This window comes from Nipponia nippon, unplaced genomic scaffold (assembly GCF_047370975.1).
Source record: "Nipponia nippon isolate SJK-2023a ecotype South Korea unplaced genomic scaffold, ASM4737097v1 scaffold_3, whole genome shotgun sequence".
In the NCBI taxonomy this organism is placed as follows: domain Eukaryota; kingdom Metazoa; phylum Chordata; class Aves; order Pelecaniformes; family Threskiornithidae; genus Nipponia; species Nipponia nippon.
The window spans coordinates 57,001,482-57,015,957 of record NW_028262347.1 but is presented as its reverse complement, the minus strand read 5'-3'; the positions used below and the strand labels follow the sequence as shown (position 1 = coordinate 57,015,957).

General features: G+C 44.8%; 1 protein-coding gene across 5 annotated transcripts in view; it reads left to right on the top strand.

Annotated features, from left to right (window-relative positions):
• GRAP2 (GRB2 related adaptor protein 2) overlaps positions 1-7,891 on the top strand; it is a 106,670-nt gene extending 98,779 nt beyond the window's left edge. For all 5 annotated transcript variants that reach the window (XM_087767335.1, XM_087767337.1, XM_009475297.2 and 2 more), the window contains 2 exons: positions 1,636-1,755; positions 3,985-7,891. In XM_087767335.1, coding sequence (XP_087623461.1) covers positions 1,636-1,755; positions 3,985-4,164 — 300 coding nt within the window. In that variant the 3' untranslated portion in view covers positions 4,165-7,891. The remainder of the gene's footprint in view (positions 1-1,635; positions 1,756-3,984) is intronic.
• The last annotated feature ends 6,585 nt before the right edge of the window (positions 7,892-14,476 follow it).

Below are 14,476 nucleotides of genomic sequence, written 5' to 3'. Positions count from 1 at the left end.
ACACAACACAGGGATGAGAAATGGCAATGGTAACCCTAGGAGAGTTTGGTTTCCTTCAGAACCTTCCTCCTCCTCCTCCTCCCTAATCTGTGCCTTCTCTGCACTCTTTCATCATGTTGCATCCCTCATGTGTGAGGTTTCTTTACTCCTTTGCTTGCATAGGAATGGAGAGGACAACAGCAGTGCCTAGTGCTATCTTCAGACTTCTTCCTGATTAATTTGGGGGGAAATAGCTTTCCTGGGGTTGGCTCGTGTCTCTAGCTAGAGACAGTGTAGCACTATCCAAGGAGAGGACTTGTCCTGATGAAGGGAAGAAATCCAATGACGTGCCTTAAGGCACGAGAGCTCCCATATAGCAAGGCCAGGGACAATCATGAAATGGCTATTCTCTCATCAGACAAGCAGTATTGCCTGTCAGGGGACTGCTGATGCAATAACACAGCTTCTGACAAAGCTGAGGGCCTGCACTCTTTGGAGCACAGTCTATGCATGAGTCACATTCAATACAGAGCAGAAACACTCATAGGAGTGAAGCATCCATGTAATAAGTCTTGCAGCTGCAAAGCCAGATTGAGTTCACTCACTTTCTGGCAGGGACAGGTGAGGTGTAAATTGTGCTCCAGTCTCAGGCAGCCTCAGCAACCTTTTAGGCTGGCAAAGGTGCACATGAGACCAAGGGAGCTCTTGGAAGAGTAGGTGCAAGAAGGGAAGCAGCAAGAGGGAGAGGACGAAAGCTGTTTACAAGCAACAGCAAGCACAAGCTGTTGTTCTTCTTCCCCTCTGTTGACACAGTGGATCAGACCCTGTGTCACTGAAGTACTGCTGCAACTTGAGCTAACATGATAGCAGATTCTGTCACACCGTTATCATAAAAGAAGCTTAGTGCATGCACTAGGGGCCTGGAGGGATGAAGACACTCAGCACCTCTCAGCTATGCAGACAAAAGAGAACTCGCTCCGTAGGTGTTGCCTAGTTCCTCTCTCCATCTGTCTGGGCTGATTTTTGTTGATATGACTTCAAATGTGTGGTCATATAGCTTCTTTTCTTTGAACCTGATTACGTCTCTTTCTTCTTTGGTTAATTGGGCTACTGGATTCTCAGGCTTGTTCCCTGCCCTTTACAGCATAGAGCAGCCCAAGAAAAAGTGAAGTAGTGAGTTCTCAGATATAAAGTCAGCTGCATCAGCATCGTTGCCATTCCACCAGCATATGGGACAGAGGAAGAGCCAGGAGCGGGCAGGACTGGGGCATAATAACTCCAGATTGGCAAAAGTCCCCTTGGCAAACATGGCTTTTCACCTGTGAGTTAGAACAGCCTGAGGTTTTCTCCAAAAGTCCCAGAGGCCAAAAAAAGCCCCTCTCTGACCACTTTTCCCAGCAGCTGTGGAACACAGTTGAGGACAGTCAACTTTCAACTTCTGAGAAGAAAAATCCAAAATAGAACAGTCTAAGGTGACCTCTTCCATGAGGGGCATTGCTTGCAGGACCGGAGCACAGGGACTGTATTGGAAACAGACCTCTAAGATGATTTACTTGAGGGTTGGACCCTGACTCCCTGGACACCAATGGCTCTTAAAGCCCCTCATTTATACATCTCAGCATATACATGACTTTTCTCTTGCTGTTTTCTTTCTAGGATAGATATGGTGGGAGTCTGGACAGGAAAGATGGGCTGCATGGATTCAGGGATTACAGCCAAGCAAGTGCAGCAGCTATGCAACGGAGACACACAGACCCACTGCACCAGCAGACACCGGTAGGTGATGTACCTGGAAGGCCCCACCTGCCCGACTCAGTGGGTCCCTTAGCAATGGCCAAGCAGTCTGGGCAATGTCACCTGCACAGAAGTTGCACGAGGAATAGTGTATTAAGCCTGTCAGGACATATCTTAGAAGATGTTTCTGAGTCTCAAGTCTCTATCCCAGCCACTTGAATCTGCTTCTGGGGCACTCTGAGGGTAGGACTACAGTGTTATATGAGCATAGTTCTAGGACTGCTCTCAAGGCCGGTCTTAGTTAACATGCAGACAGTAGAAGAGGGAACTTAGCATGAGCTCAACAAAATAGGGATCTGGGACACTGTGAATGAGCCCAAGCTCACCCTTGGGTTTGGATCAAGCATGGGTCCAGTCCAGCAGAAGACATTTCTGAAAACCTAATGATCTTTCCTAGAAGGGCTTCATGTCCACTGATAGAAGGGACTATCAAGTATCTTTGCCACCACAGCCAGGCCTTCCTAAGCACAGTAGCTAGATGTACAGTACTCTTTTTAAGTCCTATGGAGAGTTGCCTCATGATACTGTGCCATGCTACAGTGCTCCTTCAGCCTGGGAATGCACTTGTAGTCACACTATCTCTTCCACTACTTTTTGCTTCAGTCCTGAGAAGACCTGTCATCACTCAGTTCTACTTGTCTGCACCTGGCATATCCTCTCGGACCTACTATGCCATCAAAGTGGGACTCCCCTATGTGTCACCCTTATCTGTCAGAGCCTCTTAGCACAGTGGATGTGGGCATGATCCAGATATGTCTCTGCAGATATCTCAGACTGCTCCCCTACCTGGATCCATACCTGGCAGTAGACCTTAAGTAACAACCTGCTCTGCAAATTCCCCCTATGTGAATGCCTGCATGGAGCATGGTGTCTTTCTCTGCCTCAGACCATGATTCCACTGCCAACTCCAAAGTATTTCTCCATCAGCTCCTAGGAGTGTGACCTAAGGCATGCTCCTCTTCCTTAAGGAAATGTACAGCTTAGCCCAGAACAACCAGAGAACAAGGAGAGAAGGGAAGGACAGCAGACCTTTCTCAAATGTGAGAGAAAAAGGACAAATTGGATTAGGAAATTTGGAACAAACTGGGAAACAGGGTCATGTCTTCTTTTGGCAAAAGACCCAAATCTTTATTATAATCCAGCTCAAAATACAATGGCTTTTACCGCTCAGAGGCTGTGGCGATGAATAACAACAGGCCCTTGCCTGCCACAGCCCATCAGTGATCTAGAAGCCACAAATCCAGTTATAGGAAGGTCTATATGTCTAGCCAAATAACTAGGAGCCATGTCTAAGTAGGGAATGGAAGATTTAGCAAAAGTTAGTCTGTCTTCAAACAGGTCTTTCTATCTCTGCCTGCAAAATATACCTCCCAAATTTTCCATGCCCTGTGGTGTGAGTGCCAACAATTTCCCAGAAAAGAAGCCCATGCTATGTCCTTTAAAATCTGATTTCTGGTCAAAATGGGAGATTGACTGCAAAGTCCCTTACGATGAAGTTCTCATAAGAAAAAAATCTGACGATAGTGCTCATTAAAGTGCAAACCCAAAAAACCTGATATACCCAAACAGTTCCTAAATCCTTTTGATCTCAGGGGACTGACCTTGGGGAGAGTCCAAAGAAGGTTTAAGACCCTCCCCTATGCCCCAGAAGTGCCTGAAAGATCAAGTATCATTTTTACAATGTTCACTAGACTCACTTGTGTGCTGGCTCTCCTGATGTATCCTTCATAGTCTCTGCTGGCCAAGGACACATTTCTGTATCTGTACCAGCACCAGCTCACCTCCCTAGAGCCATTCACTTATAGTGTACAGCCCAGCAGGACTTAGGCTGGAGCCTTCTCTGTGCTCCCATAACTGGCTTCAAACATGGCTACCATGACTGCTCTTACAGAGCGGAGGACAGAGAGCCATGTGAACACTATTTCCTAAGGACCTGCTCTCAGTCTGACTTTTCAACTTATGGTGCAAATACCCATGAATATATTGAGGCTGCTGAGAACCCAAGCACCATCCCTTGGGTGTCCCAGTAAATTGGTCCCTCCTTCCTGGCATCTTGGCCACTTCCTGGTTTAATTGCAAGATGGTCTCAATTTCAGCATTGCTTGTCCTCTCTTAGTGAACATCTGTGCTGGGGCATAAGAGCGGTGACAGGAGGATGATCTTTAAGAGTTCTGGCTCATTATTCCCTGCCTGTCTCTATCTCCTTTCCAGCGAACGCTATGGGTCCGTGCCTTGTACGACTTTGATGCTGTGGAGCATGACGAGCTGGGCTTCCGCAGTGGAGACATCTTAGAGGTCCTGGACAGCTCCAACCCATCATGGTGGAAAGGACGTCTGCGTGGGGAACTGGGTCTCTTCCCTGCCAACTACGTCACACCGGTGCCCCTATGAGGGCACAGTATGCCCCAGAGGGCCATATTGGAGCTGCTCTTCTGACATGACAGGGACGGAGAGGGAGTGCATCTTCCCTTGCCCCCAGGACATACGGTGGTTTTGGTTTTGTCTTAATTTATTGGCAATTGATTTTTTGAAATGTTGGTATGAAAGAGAACACTTGGAAGAGGATAGGTATTTTTTCCCTACTTTGTTCTGTGGAAATGCACCTCAGACAAGTCAGGCTTCAGTACTCAGGTAGCCCTACCCCTCCCTTTTGGATCTGGTAGCGCTCATAGTTTCTTCAGGCTCCATTTCACCTTTCTTTCAGTGGCAGGAGGAACACCCTGGTGAATTAAATGATCATTGGTAATCCCATTAATCCTTCAGGTAGGGAAGGAAAGTGAGGGAGCCTTAGGTTGAGGTGCAAGGCAACCTTGACTTTTCTAAATAGTTTCTGGCTTACTGCTCTAGTACTTTCTGTGGGTATGGACTGTATGGATGTACCAGATGAAGGGAAAGGATCCAGTGAGCTTTTGTATGAACAAACCAGTGGTGAAGGTATGGGAGGGTGAGAAGCTACTTTCTTTGCTTCTTCTGATAGTCCTGCTCTTCTTTCTGCACCCCATAACAACAACTTGTCCCATTTTCAAGCTGCTCTCTGAGGTACCTACTTCTGTTAGACATCCTGGTTAGAGCAGGCCAGGCCCTTCAGCTATATTAATATCCACCGGACTGGATAACAAAATATATACCTCGATGGTTCCTTTTGCAAAACTGAATTGGGAAGGGGTTGGAGAAAAGAGGTTTTTCTGGTTTGGTGGCAGAAGTTCTTTCCCTGAGAACGTGGGGTGTTCAGGATCACTGTGTACACAACTCTGACTTCCTAGTGGAATGCCTCATCCAACAGATTAAGCTGTTACTTTACAGTATGCAGAGAATAAAGTTATGGCCATCAAATAATCTGTTCTCTGTTCCAGTTTCTTTTGGATGAAATAAGGTAAATGAATAGGTTTTCAAATCATCGCTGAGTGAATGCCCAGATGTGATACAAATATACTGCAAATGCACATTAAAAATGATCCAAACCCTGTGAAGGAAACACTGCTGCATAACCACTGCTCAGGCAAGTTGATATTAAACAAGCTGCCTGAATTTTTCACAACATGTAGGACCTTGGCAGTCAGCAAGGAAGTAATGATTTATCATTCTTGGGAAAGAAAGAAAAGGCAAGTGAAAAACTCTAAAAAACAAATCAGACACAGCAAGAAAAATGTTCTTATCTTTTGTTAGTCCCAGTGGGAGAAAAATAATCCAGGAAATAGGTTCTTGGTAAAGTCCAATTCAATCTAGCTGGCCTAAATAAAGCTGCCAGCTAGACAGAGCATTAGCAGAAAGAACTCATTGTCAAATTTTAGGGAGAACTCCACCAAAAGCAGATTATTAATGGGTGAAGTAAAATGAGAATAATTAACAAGGCATATGAACTCTAAATAGAATAGAAAACTTTGAAAAACATATTAAAAGCTTATCTCCATTGGCTGCCAGGGTGGTTCAGGAAATTGAGAGATCCCATATGACTTCCTGGGCTGGACTTGGCCCTGTTCTCTTGCAGGAGATCTGCTCTGGGCCTTTAGTATCTCCTTTTGAAGTGAAGTCCATGAGGCTTCTTTTGGAACAAGCTACCTTCTTTTTGGGCTGGTGCAAGAGTGTAACCTCAGTGACTCCACAGTCTGAAGAGTGTTTTGTTGTGATTTGCTCTTTTTTAACCTTTTTTTTTTTTTTTTTTTTTTTTTTTTGCTAAGGTAATATCAAATTTGGAAGAGAGAGGATTAATGTTCAGTGAGAGAGAGAGGATTAAGACCAGGGGAAGATGGAAGCAAAGAAACCAGAGAGCAGCAAAGGCAGAGGAGGGATATGAATCATGAATCTTTCATATTCAGGTCTGTCTGAAACAGAAGAAATTGTATGTTCACCCTTATTCCCACCATGTCAAATCATCTTTCAATTAATTCTTTTTTTTTTTTGATTAGTTACTTTTAAAATTAGAAGCAATGTCTCCTTTTCCTTTCCTCAGCACTCTAAAGACCCTCTTGGTAGTGAAGATGTAGTTGCACAAAATTAATTGAAGATAATGAACTTAGCAGTTTGATAGCTCTTCACACATTTGAAACCCCTTTACAGAGATTAACTAATTAAGCAAGTCTAAGTAGTACATTGTAAGTACCCCCATGTTAACTCATGATTCATTTGAGGAAGAGGTAAATTTTCACGTGATTTTTTTAATTGATGTTTAAGGAATTAATACTTAAGGTAATCAGCATTAAAGGACTGCACGCTAATTATGGACAACATACCAGAACCACAGTAAAATTAAAATTTCCCATTATAAGTAGCACCTAATGACACCAAAATTACTAGGAGGCAAAAGTATCATGGCACCTGTGGTAACTATACCAGTGCCATATTCTGCACTGCCTTGTGCAGCTGGCCAAGCTTTGGTCTGCAAGACCAAGTCTTGCTTGCCTCTGCTTTTGTCCTTGCCTGCTCCCCAGAGTAGAGGCAGTGCTACCTGCATTTACTATACATGCCAGCAGCTGGGAGGCACAGACATCAGACTGCATTTTTTTGTACCCTCCCACAGTAGAAGTTGTTTTCCTCCCAGCAAAACAACAGAGAAGAACCATGTCCCTTCCAAAATCAATGGAGTCTCTGGATACAAGGAGAGGTGTGGGCAAAGGGGGGAGTTTTTCTGGGGTAGAAGGTGCTGTAGCCACAGGATGGAGGCGTTTTCCATGGCCTGTGCCATCTTCTGCTGTAGTCTACCCATGAAATTATATCTCCCATAGATCAGGTCACTTAATAAGGAAAAAGAGAGAGAGAGACACACTCCACCCATATATCCTGACAACCTTCCTGCTCCTTCTTCCAACAGATTTTAATTTTAACACAATTCTTGCTAATATTGTGGTGCTTCAATTACACCTGTGCTGTGAAAACCTCAGATTCTATTGCCTATGCAAGAGGCACGTGTTAGCAACGTAGCACAGGACCCTTAAGATGAGTGTGGTGCACTGAGTTTACCTGATATTTGTCAATGTTTCGTAAAGATCTAACCCTCCAGAACACATCCTGAGAGAGCCCACTGTGAAATCAAAATGGGAAGGAATAAAGAGGAGCCCAGAGCAGTATTTTGTTTGGTATTTTTCTTAAGCAAGAAAGCCAGTTCATGAGAAAAGAGATTGTAAACAGAGATAAAAGTAGGAAAAGTATGTGGGAAGGCAAACATTATTATAACAAATGAAACAGAGGAAGATGGACTTGCACATGGAAAAATAAGTTTGATGAGCACAGCTGAGCTGTCTGAATGAACTTTTTACCTACATTCTGCTGCAGGTTCATATTTTGTTTATGTCTGTGTGCTTAATAAGGCTGAGCGAAAAACAGTAAATGGAAATCTCCGTTCATGCAAAAGCTGTCCAGGTGGTTTTCTGTGCCACAAAATAGAGATGTCTGTCTCAGTGTACATGCTTACTACAATGGCTGCGCTCACTGGGTGTGCTGCAGGAACAACAGGAACGTGGCTGGTTCCCGTCTGACTGCTGGCAGCGTAAAAGCACCAGGGAGACGATCCTCAGTGCTGCCACAAAGTCAGCACCTGGTCAGGCTGCTAGGCCAGTCCCCCTGTACCAGGGATACAAGTTCCTGGGTGGTGGTGGTGGTTGTTTTTTAAATTGAAAGTAGTTCTCAATTTCAGTAGACTGTGCAGGAAATTTGGACCTTTTCCCAACAAGCACCTGTTCATCACCTTTTCTATTCAGCAGCACCTCTCATCCTTCCTCCCCAATGGGATCCTGATGCTGCAGGCCCTTGGAAGGCCGTTTTGCCTTCAGCCCTTATGGAGAGCAACCAAGTATGGCAGAAGCAAAAGATCAAGCAGCCAGGACCATGTGGTCAGGAGAAATCAGCCTTGAACAGCAATGCAGGATCAGCTGGGACATTTTGCACTGCAGGAGCAGTGCCCCAGCATCTGTAGTCCAGCAGTGAGGTGAGGGGTAACCTCTACACTGAGTGGGAAGTCGCAGGCCTTTAATTATATCAATGTCACGTCATAGGGACAACAAGGATGTCTGGTGAGACAAAGATGTGGCCATCTGGGCTTGGGCTGTCCTCGGAGTCTTGCTCCGCTTCCGCAGCTCTCTGCCAAGGATCCTGGGTTGCACCAGACCAGGTGTGAGAAGTATTTGGCAACGCTGTTCCTTCTGATGCTGCCCATCCCTGCCCAATGCGTCCAAGAAGTCTCCCCATGCCTCCCTGCAGCTGCAGCCCATCACCTCACTGTCTCTGGATGCACCAGAAAGGCCATTGCCCCGCTTTTGCCTCTGTGCTGATATAAGAAAGTCCTCTGCAGACATCTCATTTCAAATGCTTGTTCAAAGCAATTGGCTTAGTTGCTTTTAAATGAAACCCTATAGAGATCAGTTGAAACCATTAGCATTCCCTAGATGATCCAGGCAGTAACATTTACTGGTTAAAACATGCGTTGAGTAAAGAGCTCCTGACACCCAGCCACTCCTTGCTGCTGAAAGCTTTGCATTTCAGTGGGGAAGCATGAACTGAGTGTATGATAAAGCCTTTAATAACACTGAGGAAGAGGGCAGAGTATTGCCAATTTCTCTAATTTTTAGAGGCAGCTTTCATGTGACAGAGTTCAGGAGCCTTAATTTGCATCAAATGCAAAAGAAGTTTCTTACATAAGCAGAACTGACAGTAGAAAACAGCTGAGGACTTATCTGCGAGCTACAGGAAAGCAGGGGAACAGGCAAGTGAGTAGGAAAAGTTCACTGACCTTTGTGCAGAGGGAAAATTCAAAGCACATTGTCTGCTGTCATTGTGCAAGTGAGAGCCACTTGGCAGATGTCCAGCCTGCTAACATGAAAATGCAAAATTTCACAAATGGCAGGTGTGCAGGGATCCTTGTAGACATGCAGAAATAAAATTAGCACCAGCAACAAAGGGAGGAAGAAGAAACAGATAAATTAAAAGATCTCTAGATATCTTGTGGCTTCTCCCCGCTAGTCCAAACAGGCTCATTTCCACCAGGATTTATGAAAGATATAGCCATGGCAAGTTTGTCTGTCACAAATAAAAATGAGAGCAAATCTGTGGAAAAAAAATGCAGTTTAGGATATGAGTCTACTGCTGTGGACTTAAACCTATAAAATGGTGTGTGTCCTGATATCATGACTGAAGTTCAGTTCCCTGTTTAAGAGGTGCTTCTGGGAAACCATTCAGTCATATCCAGCCACAGATAAAGAAAAGAAGGAAAAAAGAAAAAAAAAAAAAAGAGGCACCTTCTCTACTGATCTAGAGGTCATTTGCAGTATATCTTTTATGCCTGTGCTGTACCGAGTGTGCCTGACTCAGATTGTAACTTCTTTATGGTATTGGCCAGTCCCTCTCCCTTGTCTAATTCCAAGAATGGTGCTACAGCAGGAACCAGTCCGCAGTGACCCTTCTCATGACTGAATGGTTTCTGCCAGGTGCAGCACACCAAAAGTTTGGTAGCAAAATGCTGAATTAGAGGGAGACTGCATCAGCCTTTTTTTTTTTTTTTTGGTCTCATCAAAATTTAGAGGGGGAAAAAAACAACTGCTACCACCACCAAGGGGAAGGGGAACTGCCCTTTTCTCTGCCCCTTCTAGAGCAATTTTCTTCAGAGCCAAATGCACATCTACCACCAACAGCTTGTTCTGAAGCAGCAGCTTTTTACACTCGCTTGGTGGAGGTGCGAATAAGAGGGATATGTGGCAGCAGAGAATCAGCTCTCCGTAGCTGCATATCTATATATCTGAGCTTGCCATTGTGATGGTAGCTATTTGCCTGTTATCGGATGAAGATGGTCTGTTAATAACAATAGCCGTGATTTCATCAGAGCAGGTGAGTCAATCTAACAGCTCACTGCAGAAAAGGATCCACTTGTTTTTTTGACGGGTTAATGAGTTGAGTCAGCTCACCAAGGGCAACGTAAGGAGCCCACAGCCAGCGCAGTGGGAATGCACAGCCAGGAGGGGAAAGGGGAAGACACAACCTCCCAGTCCTGGCAGCAGGAGCTATTAGATCACCTCATCCTAGGCTGCAGACTCAGCAAAATGACAACTAAACTTGGCTTTCAGGTTGCCATAATGCCTTCATATGAGTAGAGAATCCTTTCTTTAAAGCTTGTTTGGGACATTGGGGTGGGGGCAGGAAAGGGGGAAAGAACTCAGATCTGCTACAAATAGTGCGTCCTACATCTCCTCCATGGAAGCTCACAGAAAGTCATTTCGTTTAAACAGTAAAGCTGTAAGAGTTTGTTATTTTTTGGACTGTAAATTAAAGCAGGAAAAAACTAATTCCTAACATCGTCACAATAGTAAAACTATCAGTCATTCAAGCTATTATCAACATTACCTCTGAGAGGAATGGACCATGCACAACAGTTTTCAGGAGAAAATAAAATAATGGCAAGAGGTACCTTGCTGCACTGTGAAACTGCTAAATTAGTGCCACTTGTTGCTGATGCTTCTGTTTCTGGGTGGGGTGCAGTTATCAGTCGTGTTTATCAGGTTGGAGAGCACACCAGTGCTTACAAGTTTAAATCTTCAGCATCAGCTGACCAAAATGATAGCTGCATATTCTCATTTAAAATGTGCATGACTTGAAGAGCACAGAGATTTCACAACCACTTACACAGCAGAATGCACTCTGGAACACCAGTCGTAAACATCTTGAATGTAGGACTCCAAAAATAAGAGGTAAGGCTTCAAGACACACAAATGGGTGGTTTGCACTGACTTGTGACAAATTCTGACTAAAAATAAAACATGCACATTTAAAAGAGAAGGTTCATAACCACTTGAACACTTCTCTACCACATGGTCACCATCTCAAGCCTGGAAAGAGGGCTGAATACAAAATTTACAGGGTGAAATACTCTGGCTTTGGTTATGGGAAGCTGAAGAACATGGTCACGACTGTCCCTTCAGTCTTCTGAAGCCTTTGGCTTTGTCGGTGCACTGAAGGCCAACCACTATGATGAGAAATACCATTCCTAACAAAAGACTGATGGTGTTTATTGTCCTTACAATAAACATTTAAATATGAAGCCTATTTTTCTGAAGTGCTGGTTTCCCCAGGTCTAGAGAAAGCTGTCTCTGAACGGCAGGCTGTTTTAGCCCACGTGTCCAGCTGTGGCACATGTAGGCTTGAGTGTGGCTCTGGGTGGAGGGGGTACACCTGAGAAGACGTCTGAGCAGGCAAATGGGACTGAGCTGTGTTTGAGTAAGTCATTGTTGTATGTTTTAAGTCCACAGAGCTATTCTGATTTTTACCAGCTGAGGTTCTGCCTTGTTATTCCAGAAAGAAATCATAATTTAATTTGATAAGATCTTCATGTAGGGAGCCAAAGGGTGCGGGTAGTGATTTACTACTCTTTGAAATTATAATTATCATCTTGATCTATTTAAAGAATCTTTATACTTACCTGTGTAAGGCAGTCTAATATGGTCAAAGCCTCGTGGTTTTCTTTTCTCATGACTCAGACAAAGCTGACCGCAGCTCCAAAGCTCTTCTCAACGTACTTCATATTAGGCTTTATTGTTTCTACCTTCCTTATTTCTGCAGCCTCCAGCTTACTGAAAATGCTGCTGCAAAAGGTTTTCCCCCCCCACCCTTGTCTGTACAGGGAAAATGTGTCATTCAGGAAAAACAGCTGGTTAATGCAGAGCTAGTTCAGCTCAGTAAATAACTCAAGCTGGTGACTGTGGCGTGACTGTTTCACAGTAAGTGGTCAAGCCAAGCATCCTGCATGGCTGCACACAGTCCACACAGCGGAAGCGGAGGACACTGTGTTTGGTGGAGGCCCATCTGTGTAGAATAACAGACCTCACAGGGGAGTCGGTGAAGAATGACTGTGTTGTACATGGGCATAAATGACTATCCCACGTAAAGAGCTAACATTTTGAGGAATACAGTGCCCAAGGAGGCTGAAGATTAGCATATACAAGACACGTGTTGTGTTCAGAGAGCACTAACCAAGACTGACTAACCCATTTTTAATGCAGCTCTCTTTTGTTCATGCAAAATTCAAATTTGTGTTGAGCATCCTGTTACTTAGAGCGTGGGTGCAAAACTCTTTCTAATAGGATGCGTACTGCTAGTATAGACAAGGCTTGGCTGGCTCAGCACTGCAATCACATCAACCTTCTATTTGCATCCCACCACTGTCTCCGTTTGCACTCCCACATTAGCTGGAAGCTCTTGTCTTCATCATTGCAGCTTCTAATTCCTTCATCCTGCATCCCCAGCTTGAATGCTTCATTATGATCCTGGAATTCATTCTGCAATGTTCCTAAACTTCATCACCCCCATGACCTTCTCTCTCAAGAGTGTGTAGATTTGCTTTCCATTTCATTTATTACACCTATCATGGGCATCAGCTCTTTCTCTCTTTTTTTTTTTTTTTTAAGGTTTTAGTATTTATCGTTATTGTTTCCAAGTTGCCATAAGCACTCGAGAATGCTAAATCCAGACCAAGGCCCTGTAGTGCTGGCACTGGCCATGCCCCAGAGCTCTTGCAGCTTCCAGCTAGTGGTAAGAGGTGCGTACAGGCAAGTAGACAGGAGTAGCAGAAGGAAGCAATGAGGCCAGATAGATCACTGTGGTGGCCAAAGCAGCAGGCATTTTTGACTCATCCGAACATCTCAGTGCATGTTATATGAGTAATGTATTTCCCTCCCTGACTTGAAATCCCTTTTAAGACTTGTTCATGCTACAGGACCTACAGCAGCACCACTATGCAAGTAGTAACTCCTGTGTCTGCTCCCTGGCACTTCTCCCCTCCCGTCTCACAGCTTTGCTCCCAATGAAGCAGTGTGGTTTCCCCACATCCAGTGAATGAGGCAGGGGGGAGCTGGACCCCTCTAGACGTGCACGGATGTGGGCAGCCAGTCCACGTGCTGCGAGTCTGGCATGGCCTTGCCAGCACAGGTGCTCTGCTGGCAGTCTGATCCTTTACCCCCTGGGTAAAGAGCACTGAGGAAAGGAGAGTCCCTAAAGCAAAGACCCCTCATCTATGTAGGACTGCAATTTTTACCCAGAACAAATGTTTTGCCTCACCTTGTCAACTTGCAGTTTGTAAGACAGGGCTGGCCTTCCCTCCCTGTCAGCACAGCGCATAGACACTCAGGTCATGAACTAGTCTGGAAGTTTGGGTCGCTCCTGTGGTAGAATGATTGATTGTAATTAATAAGGGATGAAGCTGAGAGGACCCCTGTATGCAGGAATCTAGAGTCAACAGACTTGGCAGAACTCTGTGAAGTTCCAGCCTTGGTATCAATGTCTGTGTTTTAGAAAGCAGCAGCCTGTGCTGGCTCGGTGGCAGAGCTCAGACAGCAATTAGAAATAAAAAGAAACATATGCCAGCTAGGGGAAAGAAAAAATTGACCGCAATTGTTCTAAAGTAGAAATTATGAAATGCAGAAAACTGACATGGAAAACGGAATACATCGAGGACACAACCCTGGCTGGAAAAGCTAAAAACAGTAAAGGATTTTAAGAAAATCTGGAATAGGAAAAAAGCTAGCAATGATACAGACTTAACAACATTTTTATTGATACAGAGAAGACATGGGGCCTTGTGTCAGTGTTTATGGAATAAGCAATGTATATTCAACTTGGTAAACTCTGTCATTTAGCTTTATCCCCAGTCCCACCCAAACCACAAGGCATGAAAGAAAGACAATATTGAAATCATTTGCCTGGACATACCTATGCTGGGAGAGGATGTGGCAGGTTCAGAAAATAAGACAGGAGGACCAACAAAGGGGGAAAAGGACAGTTTTCATTGAACCATGACTCCCAAGTCCATGAGAGCCTCGGCATCACACTGAACAGAGGGTAATGAAATGGAGGGTCACAAAGGCCCAAGTCTTTAAAGAGGTCTTTATTTTCATGTCCAGTTTCTTTATATTAACGTCATCTAACGCCCATTAGTTGCAGTGAAGCTCCCTTGCGTAAGGGGGAACGCAGTATCTAACTTCACTTGAGGATCCGACCCTTCAAAACGGACCCCGCCAGACCCTGCGGAGCCCCTGGAGCCTCTGCTGAGCAAGGGCTGCTGCGGGGGAGCACCGCGTGGGGTGGGAACGGAGCATCCTGTCCCCACAGTGGAGGGGAGCGGCTGCACGCAGGATGCTCTGGCACAGACTGCTGACATCCTGGATCAAAGTTAGTTACCCGTGTCTTCATTTTCGTTCTCTGGCTTTCCCACTAATGGTTCTTCCATATT